Here is a 21,189-nt window from a genome sequence, read left to right on the forward strand (position 1 = left end):
CTTCGAACCAAATGTAATTAAAAATCAATTTTTTATGCAAAAAATCGAATTATGCATTTAATTTAATTTTTCTTCTACAATAATTAAAAATGGTTTACAGATATTGGTAGTATTAAATGAATTTTTCATTATTCATTCCCGTGAAATAAAATTCCGCAGATAACGCATTTTGCAAAATTATCTTTGTCTTTAGTAAAATATTTTCATAATACAGATACCATATTTATAAAAATTCTTTAATTTAAAGTATAAATAATAAAATTAGCGTTATTATTTAAAAAGATTTAAAATAAATAAAACTTTGGGTGTTCCTTTCTATTTTTATAAAAAAACTTTTAAAATATTATTAATCTATTTTAAAAAATAAATAAAATTTAAGGGGTGTTGTGCATTTGCATTGTTTAAAAAAAAATTATTTAGAAAATATTACTAATGTAAAATGAATATATATAAAATAAAAAAAAAGTAAAGTAAAAAAATCGGATCGGGGTTTTTACAGGTAGCGACCCGATCCGATATTTCTGGAAATCGCTAAATATCGGTGCCGATCCAATATTTAATATCGGTACAGCCCTAATTATAATTATGTTTTTATAAAATAAATTATATACGCAACGTCATTTTTACATAAATATCGATTAAATTTTAATTTTTTTAAATTCGATATTTATTCTTGCATATGTGTTAAAAGATCATCAAAAAAATATTAATTAAATTCTTTTTTCCTAAATAAAATAAAACAAAATATTATACATATTATAATAAGCGAGTAAATATTCTTAACCATCAATGGCGGAATTTTTTTTAAAGATTCAATATGAATGAAAAGATTTGCTATAGCTGCCGATTAAAGCTCACATAAATTAACTATTGGCATAGATGTATTGAATCAATCAACACAACAATTATGAATTTAAAGAATCTCCCTTAAAAAACGTGGCTATCGGAAAAATAATAACCCCCTAAAAAATTGATCTAGACATTCCAACTAGCTTAAATATTAAGTGGACAGAATTGAATCCAAAAGAAAATATAGATAATAATGGAAAACATAATAAAAACAGTATCGAGTTTAATTCATGACGCAAGGTGAGTATGATGCATAGGAAATTAACTTTAGACAATGATTTTTGAAAACAGGACCAATTCCAGGAGCACAAAAGATACATGCAGTAATTTCTCTGGGAGCTTTTTCATGTCGTACGCGATAGAAACTTCAATAGAAAATATGGAGTATGGAAACGAAAGTATTACATTTGTAAATATATCGAGATATGTGACATGCATATATGACTCAAATTGGTGGTTGGCTTTGGTCATGGAAAAGAATGAAAAAAGGAGAAAGTGTTTTTGAAATCTTTACGCCTTTCTTTTACATTTCCAGGAATAGATGACACTCATTACCTACTTAAGTCTCAAATTTTAACCAGTTTCACCATCAACTCCTACAGGACGTACTCACACATCTTCCTCGCATGAAAGTTTGCATGCTACGATTATTTAAATATATATATGTTTTCTAATTCATGTTCAATTTTTTAGGAAGAATGACAATGTAACAAGTGTTATATTATGAAAAAATGAAAAATTTATTATTAACACCCATATTTTTATTATATAGAATCATAAATGTTAATATGATATTATATAAAATTTAATATAAATAAATTCTTAATAAAATATAGCATAGCATACATAGTATAAAAGTAGTTCTGCTGAGAAACGTCATAGAGAAGTTATTATGTATAAATAATCGTAAAAATACATGATTAAGAATGGGCTTATAAAAATTAAACGCCTTCTATAGTATAAAAATATTTTTTTCATTTTTTACTGGTTTTTATTTTACTTATGAAATTGTATCGCACTCTAATATTTTTCATACTCTAGAAAAAGTTTCATAAGAATTGATTTCAATTTTAGTTAGCAGGATTTTAAATTTTATTTTGGGAATAAGAGGTCTAGAAAATCTTAAGAGTAATTTTTTACTTATATTTTCTAAAGATAAAAAGTATATTCTTTATTTTAATAGATTTGTTATATAAAATTGCGTAATTTTTAATTATTTATTAAATTAATGAAGACACTCGCAAAAAAGGGCAATTTTTCATGATTTAACCGTAAATATCTTCAAAAGTTTAAAAGCTAGGAGGCTAAAATTTTACTTGCCCAAATATAGATTACAATCTTAGTTTTATACGAATTTTAATCAAAATTGAAAGGGATCAGCCGAGAGTCGTATTTTTTAGATCGATTTGACATAGAATGACCCTTATTACTATATTATAGACTCTATATCTACTAATTTAATTTTTATTACTTGTTTACATCATAAAAATATGAATCTCAACTCAATTAATAGAGTATAAAAGTAAAATTTTTACCTAAGCAATTGCAGATTACTATGGGATTTGTAGTGTACCTAGGCATTTGCAGTTTAGTCAACCCGTTATAATTATAATTAAAAAAATTATTTTATATCAATTTTTCTTAATTTATTAAAAAGTTAAAAAAAAATTAAATAGAAATTTGTTATTTTATGTAAACTGTTTAATTTTTTTAGTATCAAATTATTGAATGTTGAAATATATTTAAATAAGGGCAAATTGAGATAATTATAGAGATCCTTCCTTAAATAAAAATAATTATTGAGTTTATTATATTAAAAAATTCAAGATAATGGAGTATATAAAATTATTTTTAAATTTATCAATTAAAATTTTTTATTTAAAAATAAAATATTAATAATTATTTAAATTACAAGCAAAAAAGAAAATTGATTTAAATTGTGATTTTTATTCAAAAATCATTTTGATTGAATCATGTCAACCCTAAGTTTAAAATGGTTGTCGAAATTTCAACCCTACTCATAAAAATATTTTGCACAATTGCCCGGCTTGAAAATCATTTACTAACCAGTGCATATCAAAATTTTTCTCACCTTTTTTTTTATAAACTTAAATCAATTTAATTATATAATAAATCTTAAATATTATTAAATATTTTTTATATAATTTATTACCAAATATGCATCAAGTCATTTCAAGGGAGTCAAGGAAGAGCTTATCTATTCAACTCAGTGTAAGTCCTTATTATTATTATTAATCTAAACTTATCCAACAATGTTATTGCATGAAAAGTTTATATAATTTATTATCGATTATCATTTTGACGACCTAACCTACTTGTATAAATATGTCAATAATCATTTATTTATATTGGGTTTGCAATTATTTATATAATAGTGAGTGTTATTTTACATTTGAAATATAAGTGTCTATAAGTATCATTTTCTCAAAAGTAACTAGTTATAATTACTAATTAAGATTTTATATTAGTTGTATTTTTTTCAAAGTTAACTCATTCATCTACAGTTACTTAATTATTATTTAAATAACTTGGATGTAGAAAATAATAACAAATATTTATTTTTTTGTACACAAAAACGAGGGAAAATAAGCCTACATATTTTATCGAAATTTTAAAAATTAATTTTTAAAAGAAAATACAATAATAATGAAAATTTACATGATTAAAAGAAAAAAATAATGCTTTTTTATACAATATATTATTCTAAATGATTGCGATTAAAAACATTATTATTCAAATTAATTTTTTTTATTTTATTTGTGTATTATTGGAATCAGGATTGCCAGATTCATTCAAACAAAAATTTGGAGAATTTAATTAAAATTTAAAAAAAGTGATTATTTTTTTATTTAAATGAATACATTTAAGGCTGTGTCCAAAGTATCAAAAAAATTTAATCGCACAATTTGCGCAAATCTAGCGAAAAAAAAATATAAGCCATTTTTAATGGAAAATTAAAATTTTGGCCTAAATCATTTTTTGGTATTTATAGAAATTTGAAAAAATCATTTAGGTCAACATTTTAATTTTCCATTAAAAATGGCTTATATTTTTTTTTTCGCTAGATTTGCGCAAATTGCGCGATTAAATTTTTTTGATACTTTGGACACAGCCTAATATGCAATAGTTAAAGGAAGATCGTATTCGTATATTATTTTTTAAATATAAAATTAATAGATTAGACGCAAAATATTAAAAAAAAAATAGTATATATTTTTATTTTCATTCATATTTTTCAGAAGATTTTATGTTATTGTTTATAATTTTATTTTTTGTTAAATATTCTCATATTCCTTTAAAATCTTTACAAGTATATTAAAATTATGTTTGATCATCAATTCCGCTTCTAAAGTTGATAAAGATATACGATAGTTGCCAGCATTAATATTCTGATTAAAAAATTAGAGAATCAATTTCAGCCCTCAGATATAGTATAGCTGATTTGGAATGTGGTTAAGCATCGTAAATGCCTGCAATCAATTTATGAGGCAGGCCATTTTTTTGATATTGATGATTCTGATCTATACCTTGAGATGAACCGTTTAATATCTCTGGAGATGTGGATAATTTAAATAGCCACCAACCGATCTAATTAAAAACCATTGGCATAGCATATTAATTATGCTAGAAAGTATCCGTAGTGTTAACAAGATTCCTTTCATTAATATTCTAAATAAACTGGGAAAACAATCCTTAAAACTATAACGAATTGGAGATATAATTGACGAACTGTACATATTAATAAATTTACTCAGAGAGTCAGTGGAATTTCTTTCCTCCTAAAAGGGATCAACAATAAATTTACGGTCATTTCGCAGAAATGATAACTTATATATAAATCAATAAATCTAATTGCCCAGATATCATCTGCCTAAATAAAATGTGCGAAAAAAGCTTGACCATAGGTTATCAATTACCGAACTTAAAGTATTTATTTCCTATTTGATCCGAGATTTTAAAATCTTAAAATTGTTTCAGAATATTTAAATTCGAATTCTGCAACATTATTACAATTTTTTATTAGACATTTAAAACTTAGAGCATTATAGAAAGGCACAGAATGAGATTCAAGTTGAAGATAATGGGCAAGCATCCTGTTCAAAGCTAGTAAAAATTTCCTCCAAGCTAGACTATAAAAAAATTAGCGATCTAGAACAAGAATGTTATTTTTTGCTCAACCAACATAATATTAGAATAGGATACACTAACTTTTTTGGAAAAAAGCAACTGGAACTTCCTAGACTTGTTAATTAGCTAGGAAGATTTTTTGTATACCAGCAACCAATACACCCAGCTTAGTAATTTTCCATTGCTGGATTAATACTCAATGCATAAAGGTTTATGAAATCTTGATAAATGACAATTACAATTTTTAAATCTGATTTCTAATTTATTATATTTCTTACTTTATATTTTGCTTGCATTCCAAATTTATATTTAATTTGTTTTAATAACAATTAATAGAATATATTAAAAGTGACTCTGATCTGAGTAAAAATGCAATTCCTTACGCTTTTTCTGAGAATGATAAAATACATAAATTTAAATAGGAGTGAGACAGGAAATAATTTAATAGATGAATTAAACTATATTAACAGCGCCTAAGTTAATTTTATAAAATGTAATACATTGAAATTCATTTTAAAAAGATGCGCCATGCGGATAAAAAATTTAAAAAGACAGCCGCCGTCAATTGAGGGTTCGGCGCACAGGTCTAATGATAATAAACATATTTCATGAGTTTCATCGTTTTAAATTTTTTCAAAATTATTTTTTTACCGGAAATGCAACGACATTGAAGATAATTTTTAAATAATTTTTGTTTTCTTAAGGAGAATCTTAAGTGCTACAAAATGATATATAATTTGACTTTTGTCCAAAAATATTTTGAGATTCGCTGGACTAGGAAAAGGTTCACATCGAACTTTGAAGTCTTATAACTCGGGATATATTTGAGCTGGAGCATTAAAATTTTGATTTGTATAAAAGATACCTGCTAATTAATTGATAGAATTACCATATAGCAATAATGCTCGCAGGAGTAGAAAATTTTTCTTTCTTAATTTTCTGTCATGTCCGAGTCGTTCTTAGGCTTTAATAATGTAATAAAGTGTTTTATTAACTCTCCCTTAAGAATTATCTTGCTACAATATTTCAAAAAAATTGAATTTTATTCTTCAACAAATTCAATATTTTATTTAAAAATCAAAACAGATACTTACCTTTACTTGGAGTTTATTATTCCATATATTTTTTTTGTTTTTTTCTATTATAATCACCAAAGTGTCAATGTAGTTTGTGGTGCCGCCGAAGAAAGAGTTTTATTGACGGGACTTCACGCTGTAGCGGATATATTTTGCGAATGTTGTAAAACTACTCTCGGTTGGAAATACGTAAGCCTTAAATTAATGAAAAATAGATTAAAATTGATTGATTTTGAACTAGGATTATTTCGATATATCGGAATTATCGGGGCCGTTGAATGGGATAGGCCTGATATTTAAAAACCTATCCTTTATTTTAAATAATAAAATAATCACGTAATCAACTAAGGCTACGATTCATTTATTAAAAGTTTACATACAATGGAGTCTGCTCTAATCAATATCATTGGCCCTTGCATGACGGACTTTAATGTATCTCAGAGACCTGCAGAGGTACCATTTTGTAGTCAGTATATTTTTTTAAAAAAATTTTCAGGCCCGGCCCGGGTAAATTAAAAAAAATTAAATACTCGGGCCGGGCCTGCAGGTCTCTGATGTATCTACATTGAATAAACTATCTGAAAATGGCATACGTGAGTTACATGATTAAACTAAATTTTTAAAATATTTTTAGGTCTGTACCAATATTAAATATCGATATCGCATCGGCACCGATATTGAACTTATAAAATTTTAACCGGTACCGATTTTTTACATATTTTTTTTATTCACATTTATTTTTGAACTAATTTCCCTTTCGCGAATAAATCTTTATAACTCAAAAAAGTGTGAAGGAAGGCGCGGGAAATTTTTAATATTATTTTTTTTAAATTAATTTTTTTTCGCAAGGTCTATAAGACGAGAGGCTGCACGAAAGGCTAAAAAATAATATTGAAAATAAAAAAACAAAGAAAATAATTAATAAAAAATTTGATTGATTTATTCAGGGGTTCGAACCCGAACCCGGGAGAACAAAACCTAGGTTTTTGGGGAAAAATTTAAACCCACACCGAACCTGAACCCCGTTTATGAAATTTTCAAAACCCCGAACCGAACCCGGGAATTTTATTTGAATCCGGGTTCAGTGTATTGTTTAAATTAATATAATATATTTGTATATAATTGTATATACAAATATTAATAATTTACTTAACAATTTATAATATTTTCAAATTTCCATTTAAGTGAAGTGTTAATAAATTTCAAACAACTTAATTCATTTACTCCATTTTAAAATTTATTCTCAAAGATTCCTATTGGATTGTTAATAAATTTTAAACAATTAAATTCATTTACGCCATTTATTTTTAATTTTTAACTTATTCTTAAAGATTATTAATTAGAGGAAAATGAAAGTGAACAAGTCAAAGTAAAAATGATTATATTCGATATTGTTAATTTAAAGAAATACGTCTAAATAAATTTTTTATATCTATACATGACCATGCTTTGTATTTTTAACTATATTTTTTGCCTATAAATAAAATAAAAAATTTATTTTTTATACCAAATTTATGTCTAGTTTTTTAATTATGATTTAAATATAGAATATTTTTTTTAATTAAAAAATTCTTAAACCCGAGCTGAACCCGAAGCCAAACCCGGGTTCAAAAATATTTCCCTGAACTTAACCCAAACCGAACCCACCTATTTTTTTAACCTTAAACCGAATCCGAACCCGGGCAAAAATTTTGCCGGGTTCGCATCTCTGGATTTATTGATTTCTTTACGAGAAATATATTATAACATTACATTATAATATATTTAAAAAATGGAAATTTTAAGATCTTTTCAATTTTTTTCTTTGATATAATTATAGCGGTTTTAATTTAGTTTAATTATATTAATTTTTAAATTAAATTTTTGATTAAATTATATTTGGTCATGAGTTTATAAAACAGTTTTAAAAATATGGAATTTTTGAAATTTATTTTTATTCTATTTAAATTTTTAAGTTTTTTTCACAACTAAATTGATAGTAAGTATAGAGATATTGTAAGCTGGATTAAGAAGTAAATGAAAAATATAAATTTAATGATATATTTTTTTCGTTTTTGGTTCGAAAATTTTTTTTGTCGCGAAAACATTCGGAGAGAAAAGGCTAACATTTTATTGTATTCAGAATTAAATTTATTATAGCTTAGATGTATTTTTTTAAGTTTTCGGTTCGAAAATTTTTTTTTGTCGAGAAATCATTCAGAGGGAAAAGGCTAACAATAGAACGTAATTTCAAATATTGTTATTTCATTGTATTCAGAATTAAATTTCCTATCTAAATGCTTAGACATATTTTTTACGCTTTCGGTTCGAAAAATATTTTTTTTGTCGCGAAAACATTAAGAGGGAAAAGGTTAACATTTTAAACGTAATTTCAAATATTTTTATATCATTGTACTCAGATTTAAATTTCTTATCTAAAAATGCTTAGATATATTTTTTTACGTTTTCGGTTCGAAATATGTTTTTTTGTCGCGAAAACGTTAAGAGGGAAAAGGCAAACATTTTAACCGTAATTTCAAATATTTTTATATGCAACTTAATATAAACGATATCAAAATAAAATAAAATATGAAATTTTTAAAAATTTAAAATAATTTGTATTTGTACAAATATATGACATATTTTATTATATTCTCTATATTAAATGTTAATTTTTAAATAATAATATTTTATCATATTTGTATATGAATTTTAATGAAAAATTGAAGTTTTTATATCATTATACTTTTTTTAAAAAATCTTAAATATTTCTATTTTATTTGAATAATGAAGAAAAAATATAATATATACATATATATATAATTAAAGTTTTAATTTATATTAATATAATATATAATAATAAACAGTAATAAGTAGAAAAAACAAAAAGAGAGGGGGGGGGGCGGTCACAAAAAGTATTGAGTTTAAAACAAATCATCTTGTGGGATGAGGCTGCCTATGAAGCTAATATAATTTGCCTTGTATATCACTATGGCGAGTCTTTGTCTTAAGAAGAAGCCTTCGCGAGGTTCACCCGTTAGTTGATGAACGTGAGAGCCAAGTTCCTTGAAAAAAGATAAGGCACATTTCCCAAAAGTTGTAAGGGTTGTGGAAATGATGGAAATGAAAAGGTATTTTTGAATCAAACATTTAATATTCTTGAGAAAAATGAGTCATTTAAAATCAGGGTTGTGCATTTGATTGGTCAATTACGTTTCGGTCAATTGACTGATATTTGACCGGTCAAATGTGGTCAAATTCAAATATATGTTTTTTTAAGTTAATATTAACTTTATTTTGAATATAATAGTAAAATGAATCTATAATATTAATTTTTTAAATTCATTGTCATTCATTAACTAACATGTAGCTATATTTAGCAGAGTCTTGTTCTGATTCATATTCAATATTAACATTTTCTATAATATTTTTTAATCAATTTTCCTGATGTCTTAGATCTTCAATCGATTTCTATTTTCATAAGAATATTAACCCAAATCGACCTATTTCTTTCTAAAGAAGAAGTAGAACTAGGAATTGTTAGTCTCTGGGCATGGTAGACAAAGTTTAATCTATTAACTTGAGGTCGGAATTGATTGTTTCTGGAAATTACTAATTTCCACATAATTTGCTATATTAAACATGCTGTTTTTGCTTCTGAAATTAATTATATCACTTAAAATATTTTGGTCATCACTACCTTGTAAAATAGCTAATTCTTGAATTATATCACATACTTCATTAATTTCACTGCTAGTGAGTTCTCCTCTTGATATTGTGGACCCAAATTAGCAAACATTGTGATCACATGTATTTACATCGTTTTTCCCTTTTTTAAACATATTTTTAATTCATTTTTCATTTAAATTTTTTAGAGTATTTGACCGTATTTGACAGGTCAAATACTCCTCCGGTCAATTGACTGAATTTGACTGGTCAATTGACCGACTTGCCAACCCTGCATAGCTAAATATTCTGAAATTTCTCATTGTACTTAAAATTAAATTTCCTATCTAAAAATGCTTAGATATATTTTATACGTTTCCGGTTCGAAAAAAATAGTTTTGTCGCGAAAACATTAAGAGGTAAAAGGCTTTAAACGTAAATCTGTGACTGTGTAAAGAAGTAAATAATAAAATTCAAAAATTCAAAAATTTAGAAAAGTTAAAAAATTATAATAAACAAATAAATATTTAAAAGGATTTTTAAAAAATTTCAATATACATTATAAGAAATGAAATTTTAAAAATATTCTCATATACAATATAAAAAACTACTCGGTTCAAAAAATATTTTTTTTGTCGCGAAAACTATCAGAGGAAAAAAAGGCTAACATTTTAAACGTAATTTCAAATATTTTTATATCATTGAACTCAGAATTAAATTCTCTATCTAAATACGCCTAGATTTATTTTTTTACGTTTCGGTTCAAAAAATATTTTTTTTGTCGCGAAAACTATCAGGGAAAAGGCTAATATTTTAAACATAATTTCTATAATTTTTATATCATTGAACTCACAATTAAATTCCCTATCTAAATACGCTTAGAAATATTTTTTTAATTATAGCATGGGTAGGGTATAAATTAGTGATCTGCATCGGACCTAATTTTTCAAGCCCGGCCCGAAATTTTTTTAAAAAAAGTTTTGCCGGCCCGAACCCAAAAAATTTAGCGACCTGGCCCGGCCCGAATTTATTTAAATATAAAAATTAATTTTTATAATTACTCAAAATAAAAGACATATGTTATATGTCGTTTAGTTTCAATAAATAAAATCAAATTTTATTTTCCATAAAAAATTCTATATAAAATTAATAAATTTAGATATATTTAAAAAAATTCCAAGGTTCGACCCGACCCGGCCCGAATTTTTTAAAAAATATTTGGCCCGGCCCGAACCCGTAACTTTGCAGATCTCTAATAAATAATATAAAATAATAATTTATAAAATTCAATATGATAATAAATAAAAAATATAAAAAATGAATCAATCCTTTTTTTATGTTATTTTTTTATAGCTGATTCCGATTATTTAATATCCATAGTCTTTTTTTTTTAAATTAATATTTTTAAAGTAGGTGTTATACTCAAAATGATTAAGCAACTTGTGAATGAGTTTTGCCTAAATAACAATTATTATCATCAGGAATACAATATTTTTGCAATTTCATAATGCGGGTAGAAAAAAAACACGATTCTGCCATACCGATGCAATATGTGTCGTAGATCTTTTTTAATTGTGAGATCTTCCTTTTGGCTTGAGCCTCAGTCAATTTTTGACTCAAAAACAAGCTGAATTTAGGGCTAAGTCGGCTTGGCTCAGACGTTTAAAAATAAATTTGGCTCAAAGGTCAGCTTGAGCCAAGTCATGAGCCGACTAGAGCTAGCCGACTAATTTGGCTCAAAGAGTAGGCTTGAGTCAATTTTCGACTCAAAAACTAGATGAGTTTAGGGCTAAGCCGTTTAACAACACTAATCTCAAATAAATAAATTTTGGCTTAAAAGACGGCTTGAGGCAACTCCTTAGCCGGCTTGAGCCAGCCAATTAAAATGGCTCAATGAGGAGGCTAGAACCTTAGTCAATTTTCGACTCAAAAACTGGCTGAGTTTAGGACTAAGCCGGCTTGGCTCAGCCGTTTAGCAACACCAACACTAATCTCAAATAAATAAATTTCGCCTCAATAATCGGCTTGAGTGAGCCAACGGCTGATCCTGAGCCGAATTTTTGACTCAAAAACTGGCTGAGTTTTTAGTTAAGCCGGCTTGGCTCAGCCGTTTACTATATTAAATGCTATTAAGTTAGGACTATAATTTTTTTTAAAAATAGAGTATATTATTTATAAATTTTAAAAAGGCGTGTTCTATATTGCGTGCTACCAAGTGGACTATTAAATCAAATACTAGATAATTAAGCAATTTATTTGAATAAACATATTATATAAACTGATAATATAGATATATATATAATATTAAGGAATAACATAAATAGTTCAATATAAATTTATATCATTTAAAAATTTAATTAATTTTCTTAAATTTAACATATTTTTAATATTACGAAAAAGAATATTCACACATATATATATATAAATGAGAGGAAGATTTTCTTCCAGTTCTAGGGATATTCGCCTTAAGATCCTTCCATAAACATTCAATACGTTGAGTATGTACGATATATCATTTGGGTCTATAAAGTTTCTGCTGTGACCGAGTAATGATCATATCCATTTCATTAAGATTGTTATAACTTGAAAAAAAAAAAAAATTTTACGATTTATACGATCACATATTTATTATTTTTTAATAAAAAAAATATTAAACAAGTGTTTCTTCGAAACACTCCCTTTTCTCTCTTAGTTTTTTAATATATTATTTGTTTTCATGGTATTATAAAAATAAAATCGCTAAAAATGAGAATTTCTCTTATATTTCCTAGAAAGTTTTTAAAGTAAATTTGAAATTAATATTATTAGATGCTAAAGTATAAACACTTGTATTTAAGTTGAGCTATAAGAAAAATTACTAAAAAATAGTGGAAATATTATCATTGCTCCCAATTTGATTACCAATTTGGGAATCAAACTGAGAATAAGGATATCCTCAATTTTGAGGGTTTTTTTTGAAAATTCTCAACTTAAATAAAAGCGTTTACTCCCCTAGAATCTATTTATATTAATTTCAAATTTACTTTAAAAGTTTTCAAGGAGATATAAGTGAGATTCCCAATTTTTAGCGATATCTTTTTTATATTTATATAATAACTAGTTGATAACCCGTCAAGAATGACGGTAATAATAAAATCTTCAACTATTATATTAATTTTTTTTAAAATAAATATTTTTTTATATAAAATAAATGACAAATTTTAGTGATTATTTATTCATTTTATTAAATTTAGCGTAAAATATATGAAATTGTAATAAAAAATGTAGTGTAGATATTGATAAATTGGTATTGTATGTCATTTCCAGAGTTTAAATATTGTTGTTGAGATAAAATTTTTATACTGGCATATTTTGGGGTGGTAATATAAGATAAATGTATTGGCTAAATATAATTTAAATTTATTTGTTATATCTAAATTATAATAAGTATTTAGGATTAGTGAGGGAGATTAATTTTCTGGCATGAGAAGATATTGATGAACAGGTATTTTATACTATTTGCAGAGCTCCCATATTGTGGTTGAGATGAAAAAAAATTTTACTACCATATTTTGGAGTGGTAAGTAATTTAAATTTATTTGTTAAATCTAAATTGTAATATAAAAATTTTTTTATAAAAATTAATAAATTTTACTTAATTATATAAATTAATTGAAAAATAAATGTTAATAGCAAAATAATAACATATATAAGAAAGATAATATTACAAAATTTAATATTGAGTGGTAGAACGTTTGCCTTTAAAACGTTGTCATAAGTTCGAATCCCGTGATGTACAAAAAATTTTGTTTAAATTTAACATTAGAGATATATATGTCGTATTGGGATATGAAATCATGTGGGATTCGAGATCTTGGATTGAATCCCCACTTTTTATTTCGAATCTTTTTTTTAAATATTTAAAACTTATGGGTATTCGGAATATATTTTTTTAAACACTTAAATAATATTTTTTTTGCAGCCTGGCTGGCACCAGAAAATTTTATTTTTTAGAGATATTTAGCTATAATAAATAAATTATATAATCAAAAATGATAAGAGAATGTTTAAAAAGTAAATAGTATAAAATTAAGGCATATAATGAATGAAAAGAATAAGGCTAAAAGACATTTTTTTGTAAATTTATAAAATCATAAATATTTTTTTAAAAAAATCCGAATGAAAAAATTTATTTATTGCAACAATTATTCAATGCAATATGACATTTCGTTGAACATTTGATGTTGTTCTTGATCCTTTTATTCATGCAACCCATTTTGCAATTGCATAACGTTGTTTTCCCATATTTTGTGACATAGTTTAATTAAAAAATTAATATATTTTATGTACATGAATTAATTTGAGGAGTGTGTGGTTACTATAAAAATAGCTTAAATTGCTTATGATTGATATATCTTTGTTGGGAATTTCAACATCATTTAATTTTATAGTTATATAGACTAGAGACAATAAATGGTGCTAAAATTCTTCCAGCACACGTCTACCCATATTTTATTTTGTTCAATTTTTAATACTTTCCCTTCTAAATTTTTAGGATATGGAGAGATAATAACAAGTGATGACCTAAGATAAAGTTATTTTGTCCAATTATTTGAGAATAAATTATGTTTTGACACCCACGATCATTTAAATATAAAATAAAAGAAGGGGCCTTTAAAATATTAGAAATACTATTCCCAATATTATTGGTAACACAACTATTTTTCCATGTAATTTTATGGCCAACATTTTTTGAACAAGGACTATTAGTAATATTATGGACAATTCGAAAGAAACCTTTGCTATTTTAATAACAATGTATATAGCTTCACATAATTTTCCTCATTGGTAAACAATAAAAAAAGTGACGGAATCGTTAAAAATATTATCTATATTTCCTTTCGTATATTTTGAATAGATTTGTATTTGGGTTTTTTTTAATATGGTTTTATATAAATTATATTCTGTAACTGTTTTGGGTAAAAGGCATTAAAAAAATTTTTAAACTAATATTAAAAATAAATAATTTTATTAATATAAATTTTCAAATGTAATAATTTAGATATTCCATGAAAAAAAATCCCGCCCAATGAGATTCTTAATTCATATTAAAAATAAATTTTCATTTCAAAATTTAATATTTTAGAAATTCTTTGAAAAAAATCTCGCCCAATACAATTACTAATTTATATTAAAATTAAATTTATTGATAATTCATATCAGTTATTTCAAAGACCTGCAAGTTCGGCCCTAAGCCCGGTCCGGGTAAATATGGGTCAAGTCGTATTTTAATTTTTTAATATAAATACTCTGGCTGGGCCGTATATTTTAAAACCAAATATTTTAAATCGCCATTAAAAATAAATATAATATATTTTTTTAAAAAGAATCCTGGCCGGGCCGTGCAAATGGCACCTCTGCAGGTCTTTTAGTTACTTTATTCCTAATTGAAAGGAAAGTATTAAAAATTGAACAAAATATGGGTAGGAACGTGTGCTGGAAGAATTTCAGCACCATTCATTGCCTCTAGTCTATATAAAACTATAAAATTAAATGATTTTGAAGTTCCCAACAAAGATATAGCAATCATAGATAATTTAGCTATTTTTATAGTAACCACATATACTCCTCAAATTAATTCATGTACATAAAATATATTAATTATTTATTTAAACTGCTAAAAATATTTAGGAGCTTCCGAAATGTCACAAACTATGGGAAAACATCGTTATGCAATTGCAAAATGGGTTGCACGAATAAAAGATGTTAGTGTTTCAAGAACACCTTAAATTTCAACCAAATATCATATAGCATTGAAGAATTGTTGCAATAAATAATTATTTTTTTAATTCGGATTTTTTAAAATATATATTCATGTGAAAATATTTCATATAAATTTACAAAAAAAAAAATGTTTAACCTTATTTTTCATTCATTATATGCCTTAATTTTATACTATATACTTTTATTAAAATTTTCTTTTTAAATCCCTTATTTTGACCTTTTAATTAAATGGTGCCAGCCAGATGGCAAAAAAGAGAAGAAAACGTAATTATATTTTTTTTCATGGGGATTCGGAATCTTTTTTTAAAATATTTTTGGGAGATTCAAGATCTCGAATTTCCACGTTGGGATTCCAAATTCCACATGATTCCATATCCCAATACGACAATGATAAAAATCAATTATCGGTATCGGTGCCGTTTGAAATATCGGATCGATGAAAAAATTGTGGATCGGTACAGCCCTAATAATTTTTATTAATATTTTAAAGCCTCATAGAAGTGGGTAAGAGATTAAGTAAATATACCATGTTTTCAGGGTCCGATTCTTGGTTGGGCCCATTTTCGGGCCCGAAGCTAGGTATATTTCTATGCTTTGTATTAGAAATCTGCAAAGCTCGGCCAGTTTTTTGTTTTATCAAATAATCGCTCAATAATAGCACTTGTGGGCAATGCATTTTTTTTAGTTTCTGAACGTTTTATATAAGAAAAATTATCAATAATGTTCATTTGACCATTTTAAGATTTAAAAAGGTGTCAATAGGATTTATTAGCTAATGTGCATCCTCGTTGGAGATTGGTCAACGTTACCAATAGCCTATTTAACTGCTCTTAGGATCCAATTAAGTTAATATATATCGGAATTAAATACTTTATTTTCCCTTCAAGAGTTTCAACAATCTGATCTGATAGATCTAATATTAACGACTTTCTTTTCTTGAAAATTATCCAAAATTCTTGCTTTGCCACATAATATCATACCAAAAGATGTAATCAGATGAGGGATTATCGACCAAGGAAATTGGCTGGACTGTATCAATTAATAATTAATTAATTTATTAGCTAATTTTTGAGATGCACCTGGTTCTAATGTCATTATTTATTTGAATTATTGAATGTAGCTTCCTCATATACATCAAAATTATTGGATATTTTTCAATCTTTCTGAATTTTTTGCATTCTAAATTTAAAACAGTAGTTAATAATTTCACTAAAATGTATGTAATATCTTTTTAGGTTGAAGTAAGCGATCTCATTCTTTATTTTATGCAGTTCAAAATATTTATAAATATTGTGGAAAGGTAATTCCAGAATATCATTTTCTAGTACAATTTAGCTTATCATCTCTCTCTTCCATGTTTAAGTCGTTTGACGGCATTTTATATTTTCCAAAAATAAAAGTCCTAATCAAAAAATTTCCATTCAAAAAAGCAAATCTTTTTTTTATATATTTTAAAAATAAATTAAAAATTTTTTCAATATGATTTCTTAAAATTTTGGCTATTTTTAATTTTTCTAACTTTTCACGATCAATTTTAATTTACTCAATTTTCTTAATATTTTTTCTTCTCATTTTTGATTATTTTTTTTCCCTCTAAATATTCATTTATTAAAAATTTCTATCAGAATACTTAAAAAACTATAATATTAAAACACTAAAATAATTTCTTTATTTTCCTTGCCTTTCTTCAATTATAAATTTTATGTCATTTTTCCATTCATTTTCCCTTTTTCATCTTACATAACAATTTTTTGACTTTTTATCATCTTTGCTTCTTATATTTTTATTTTTTATAGTAAGAAAAAATTATATTCATTAATAATTTCCCCTTTTTTATATTTCCATATTTTTAAAATAATTCTTGGCATTCTCTTCAGTTATTCTTCTCCCTCCATTCTCCATAAGACGAATACATTCCTTCTCCTGATTAGGATTTTAATTCTGACAAAATCCTTTTTGGCGGTATTGGTAATTTTATTGTATGCCCTCGCCTTTCTATCGATTCTCTAATTGTATGGTTATGATGAAATGGAACATTCATTATCCATCACAAATATCATATTACTTTCTTTAAAATAAATTAATATTTCATTTATAAATTGTGTATAGCGTTGCAGGGGCCATCGGGAACCTCGAATCTGAATATTCCCGCGAAAAGTGGGAAGAAGAATGATAAAATAAAATATAGAATTGAATAATAATGACAGGAAAAATAAAAAAATAATTTTTAAAAAGACAAAAAAAATTCATCACAAATGAGAAGAAAAAAAAATTTATAAAATGAGAAGAGATGTAAAAAATAAATTAAAAATGTTAAAGAGATCTCATAAAATTAGAAATTAAATAAGGAGAATTATATCCAAAAATTTAAGATATCTAACGCCCTATTAACTACGCTATTAAAATAAGCAGCGCACTACTTCAACAAATCTGGCTGAGAATAACGATTCATTGTTTTTATTTATTCTATAAATATTTATTAGAACTGTTTATTAATCACTATTATTTTTCATACAAATAAGGATATTTTCAATTGATTTTATATAATTTAAATGAGATATTCATGATCTCTATTATGGGTTAATATTTGATTATTAAGCAGTAAGATTGAAATTAATATTATCTAAAAATGAATTAAAGATAGTTACTTTCTTCTAAAATAAATCTTGACCTTCTAGAATTTAATAAAACATTTTTTTTAGATGGAAAAACACTTTTGAATACTTATTTTATTATTAGATAGTAAGGGAATATCCATTAAATTCAAGTGCATAAAATTAAAACATTAAATTATCGGATCGGTAAAAAAATTTGCGAATCGGACAGCCCTAATCTGAATGTTGTTCAAATTTTTATAATTATAATCCGATCTATTCTTTCTTATTATCAAATTTTTAAAAATAATATCATGGTCGGCAATTTAAAATACATAGTGAATTAAGACAAAATTTTGGTCGCTAATATTTATATTTTATTAATTATATAATTTTTATCGATCGTTTTTTCTTAAATAAAATGAAGGAACACGCATTTGAATCCAGTCAAAAGTATAAAGAAGGAAAATTCATAATCGAATTAGCTCACATGATCAAGGATAATGGATGGCTATAGAATTATTATGTTTTATTTAAGGAAATATTTATAAAATAATTCATTCTCCCCTTTAAATTTGCAATCCATTTTTTCAAATTATCCGGTTTTTTTTAAATAATTTTTGATTTTTTTTATAAACGAAGCAATTTATAAGAACTTGATCTCTCATCTCATTATAGTATAATTTATATAAAAAGTCCCGTGACGAAAAGAATTTTTTCTCGCAAAGAAAATAGCGCAAATAATATAATCTACGAGGAAAGCATGATATGTGACTTGACTAAATTAGCGCTTTGATAAAATAAATTATTTTGTAGATGCCATCACTCGAAAGGAAAATGAATTCCAAAAAAATATGGGCCAATAAATTATTTAATGTTGTTGTAATCAATCAATAAATAACACATCTCATTCACGCCCTTTTAAGTGTATGAATATTTGGGGCAAAGGAAAAAATATTTTCCTACAAAAGCTTGTTGTTAATTGGCTCGATTTGAACTAATTTTTTGAAATGGGCACCCTATTTTATCCAGAAAAATATTACTCAAGCCTGAATATTTTTCTCATGCACAAAGGTTTGGACATTTATTAGCGAAATATCGAGGCTTAGGCAATATTTTTCTGGCTAAAATATTGAGTTAGCCTTTTTAAAAAAATTGAGCTGTTTAACCATTTACATTGTAACCCATATTTCTAAACACATACACATAAAAGATTATAGAGACTAAGTAGGCAACTTCTTAATTAAATCACGATGGGAAATTGAAAAATTTTAAACACATACCCTTTCTAAACCATTTTAAATATGTGATAAATTTTTTTTGCATAATAAACTCATTTCTATACCCAACGTATTTATCAAGTTGCAATAACCGTTTCATTCATCCAACATTTACTTAGGAATAATATTTGTGAAAATTATACCTATTTGATATTATAATTTATATGTGTTAATATTACTTGTATATAATTTAATATGTAACGTAAATTTATTTTACCCACTCCCCTTTTTTAAAATTACATCCAAAGTTGATTTACTTTTCCAGAGCAATCATGTATTAAGATGCATGTCCTTAGTTTTTTGTTGGACAGTTATATCTTTTATCATTGACAAAATTTAAATCAACTTTTGACGTAGCCTTAAATACATATTTGAAAAGTATTTTGATTTCCTATAAATTTATCCTAATATATTATAATAATAAATGTCATCATTTTATTTTTAAAAATAAATTTATTATACATTTTATGAAATTTTTAAAAAAGTACACATTTCTCTTTAAAATCTATTTATAACAAACATAGTTACAAAAAGAAGCATATTTATAATATATATGGATATAAATGACATCCAATTTCTATTATATACTTTTTTTTAAAAATATTATGATTGGATTTATAAAAAAATAAATTCTTTATATAAAATTTTATATTGGGTAGGGACAGGCTTCTTAAAAAAAGGTCTATTAACAACATTGTAAAATATTAGACAATATTGATATTCGTGTTGTTAAAACGCCATAAGTTGCGAATCCATCCCAAAATTCGGGTTGTTTTTTTATTACATCGACTCTAGTAGAAACCGAAAAACGACCTCTACTCAAAACATAGGTTGATTTTTTCGACTTGATTCAAAATTTGGGTCCTTTTACGATCGCGACTCAGATTGAAGCCGAAATAACGACTCTGGCCCAAAATCTAGGTCGATTTTTCACTTCTAACAAAAATCATGTTTTTTTAATTGGATTTAGACTCAAATTTGGGGTCGTTTTTATAACCTCACCCAAAGTTAACGCGTTGTTTATTTCAACCCGACACAAAATGACAGTCTGCATTTTTGACCTGACCCGAAAATTTGACCTTATAACCCAAACATGATATATGATTATAAATAATAATGAGATTAATAAATGATATAATAGTAATTTTTAAAGAAATCACGAACTATACGAGATCATCATGGGGTCTAAGGGGGTGCCTAAAAGTTATATAATGAGCTATAATGTAGAATCTTATTTTAAAATTCGTTTTAAGCCCGCTTCGCTTTATTGACTTTTTACTTTATTTATTTTCAGTTGTTTTTTGATGGTAGATATGTAGAATATGGGTATTGATCCATAAATAATTAAACGATCTATCCAATTGGAGATCAAACTCTCCCTCTTAATGTTAGTCTAATCTTTTAGGGGTTAGGAGTATTTTTATTAACACAAAATATCGATAGATATGAGTATCAAATAAAAGTTGACTAAAATATCTTTTGGCTGAGATATTATTCACTCTTGATCCTATGAGCCGAACCCAAACTGGAACAAACCATTATAATTTTCGGAACCGTAACCGAACCATTATAAAAATATAAAAAGAGCAAACCGACAAACTGTAATATTTATAACCAGGTTAAACCGGTTCATACCGGTTTTTAAAAATAATTAATTACTTAATTTAAAATTTTAATTTTTCTTCAATTTTTACCATATATTAAGTGCATATTATAAATGAAATGAAATTTATATATTTGTTTTTTAATTCTATGAAATCATTGCTATTTAAAAAATTTATTCTCTTTAACTCTTTTATTTGAAAGTTTAATAAATGTTCCACAATTCATCAT

The 21,189-nt window shown here is 25.3% G+C and overlaps 1 protein-coding gene across 2 annotated transcripts; it reads left to right on the top strand.

The window, feature by feature from the left end:
* The first annotated feature begins 739 nt into the window (after positions 1–739).
* On the top strand, positions 740–19,879 carry LOC135922903 (protein yippee-like 1). 2 transcript variants are annotated; one of them, XM_065457420.1, is made up of 4 exons: positions 740–1,481; positions 3,038–3,081; positions 6,155–6,263; positions 15,390–15,525. In XM_065457420.1, exons 1-4 carry the CDS (start codon positions 1,476–1,478, stop codon positions 15,456–15,458), a joined length of 228 nt encoding a protein of 75 aa, XP_065313492.1. In that variant the 5' UTR covers positions 740–1,475; the 3' UTR covers positions 15,459–15,525. The 2 variants fall into 2 exon arrangements, with proteins under 2 accessions (XP_065313492.1, XP_065313491.1); XM_065457419.1 differs by lacking the exon at positions 15,390–15,525 and adding an exon at positions 18,504–19,879 and having other exon boundaries at positions 779–1,481.
* The last annotated feature ends 1,310 nt before the right edge of the window (positions 19,880–21,189 follow it).

The sequence above is a fragment of the Gordionus sp. m RMFG-2023 genome, chromosome 1 (genome assembly GCF_954871325.1).
Source record: "Gordionus sp. m RMFG-2023 chromosome 1, tfGorSpeb1-WG-v2, whole genome shotgun sequence".
NCBI lineage: Eukaryota > Metazoa > Nematomorpha > Gordioida > Chordodea > Parachordodidae > Gordionus > Gordionus sp. m RMFG-2023.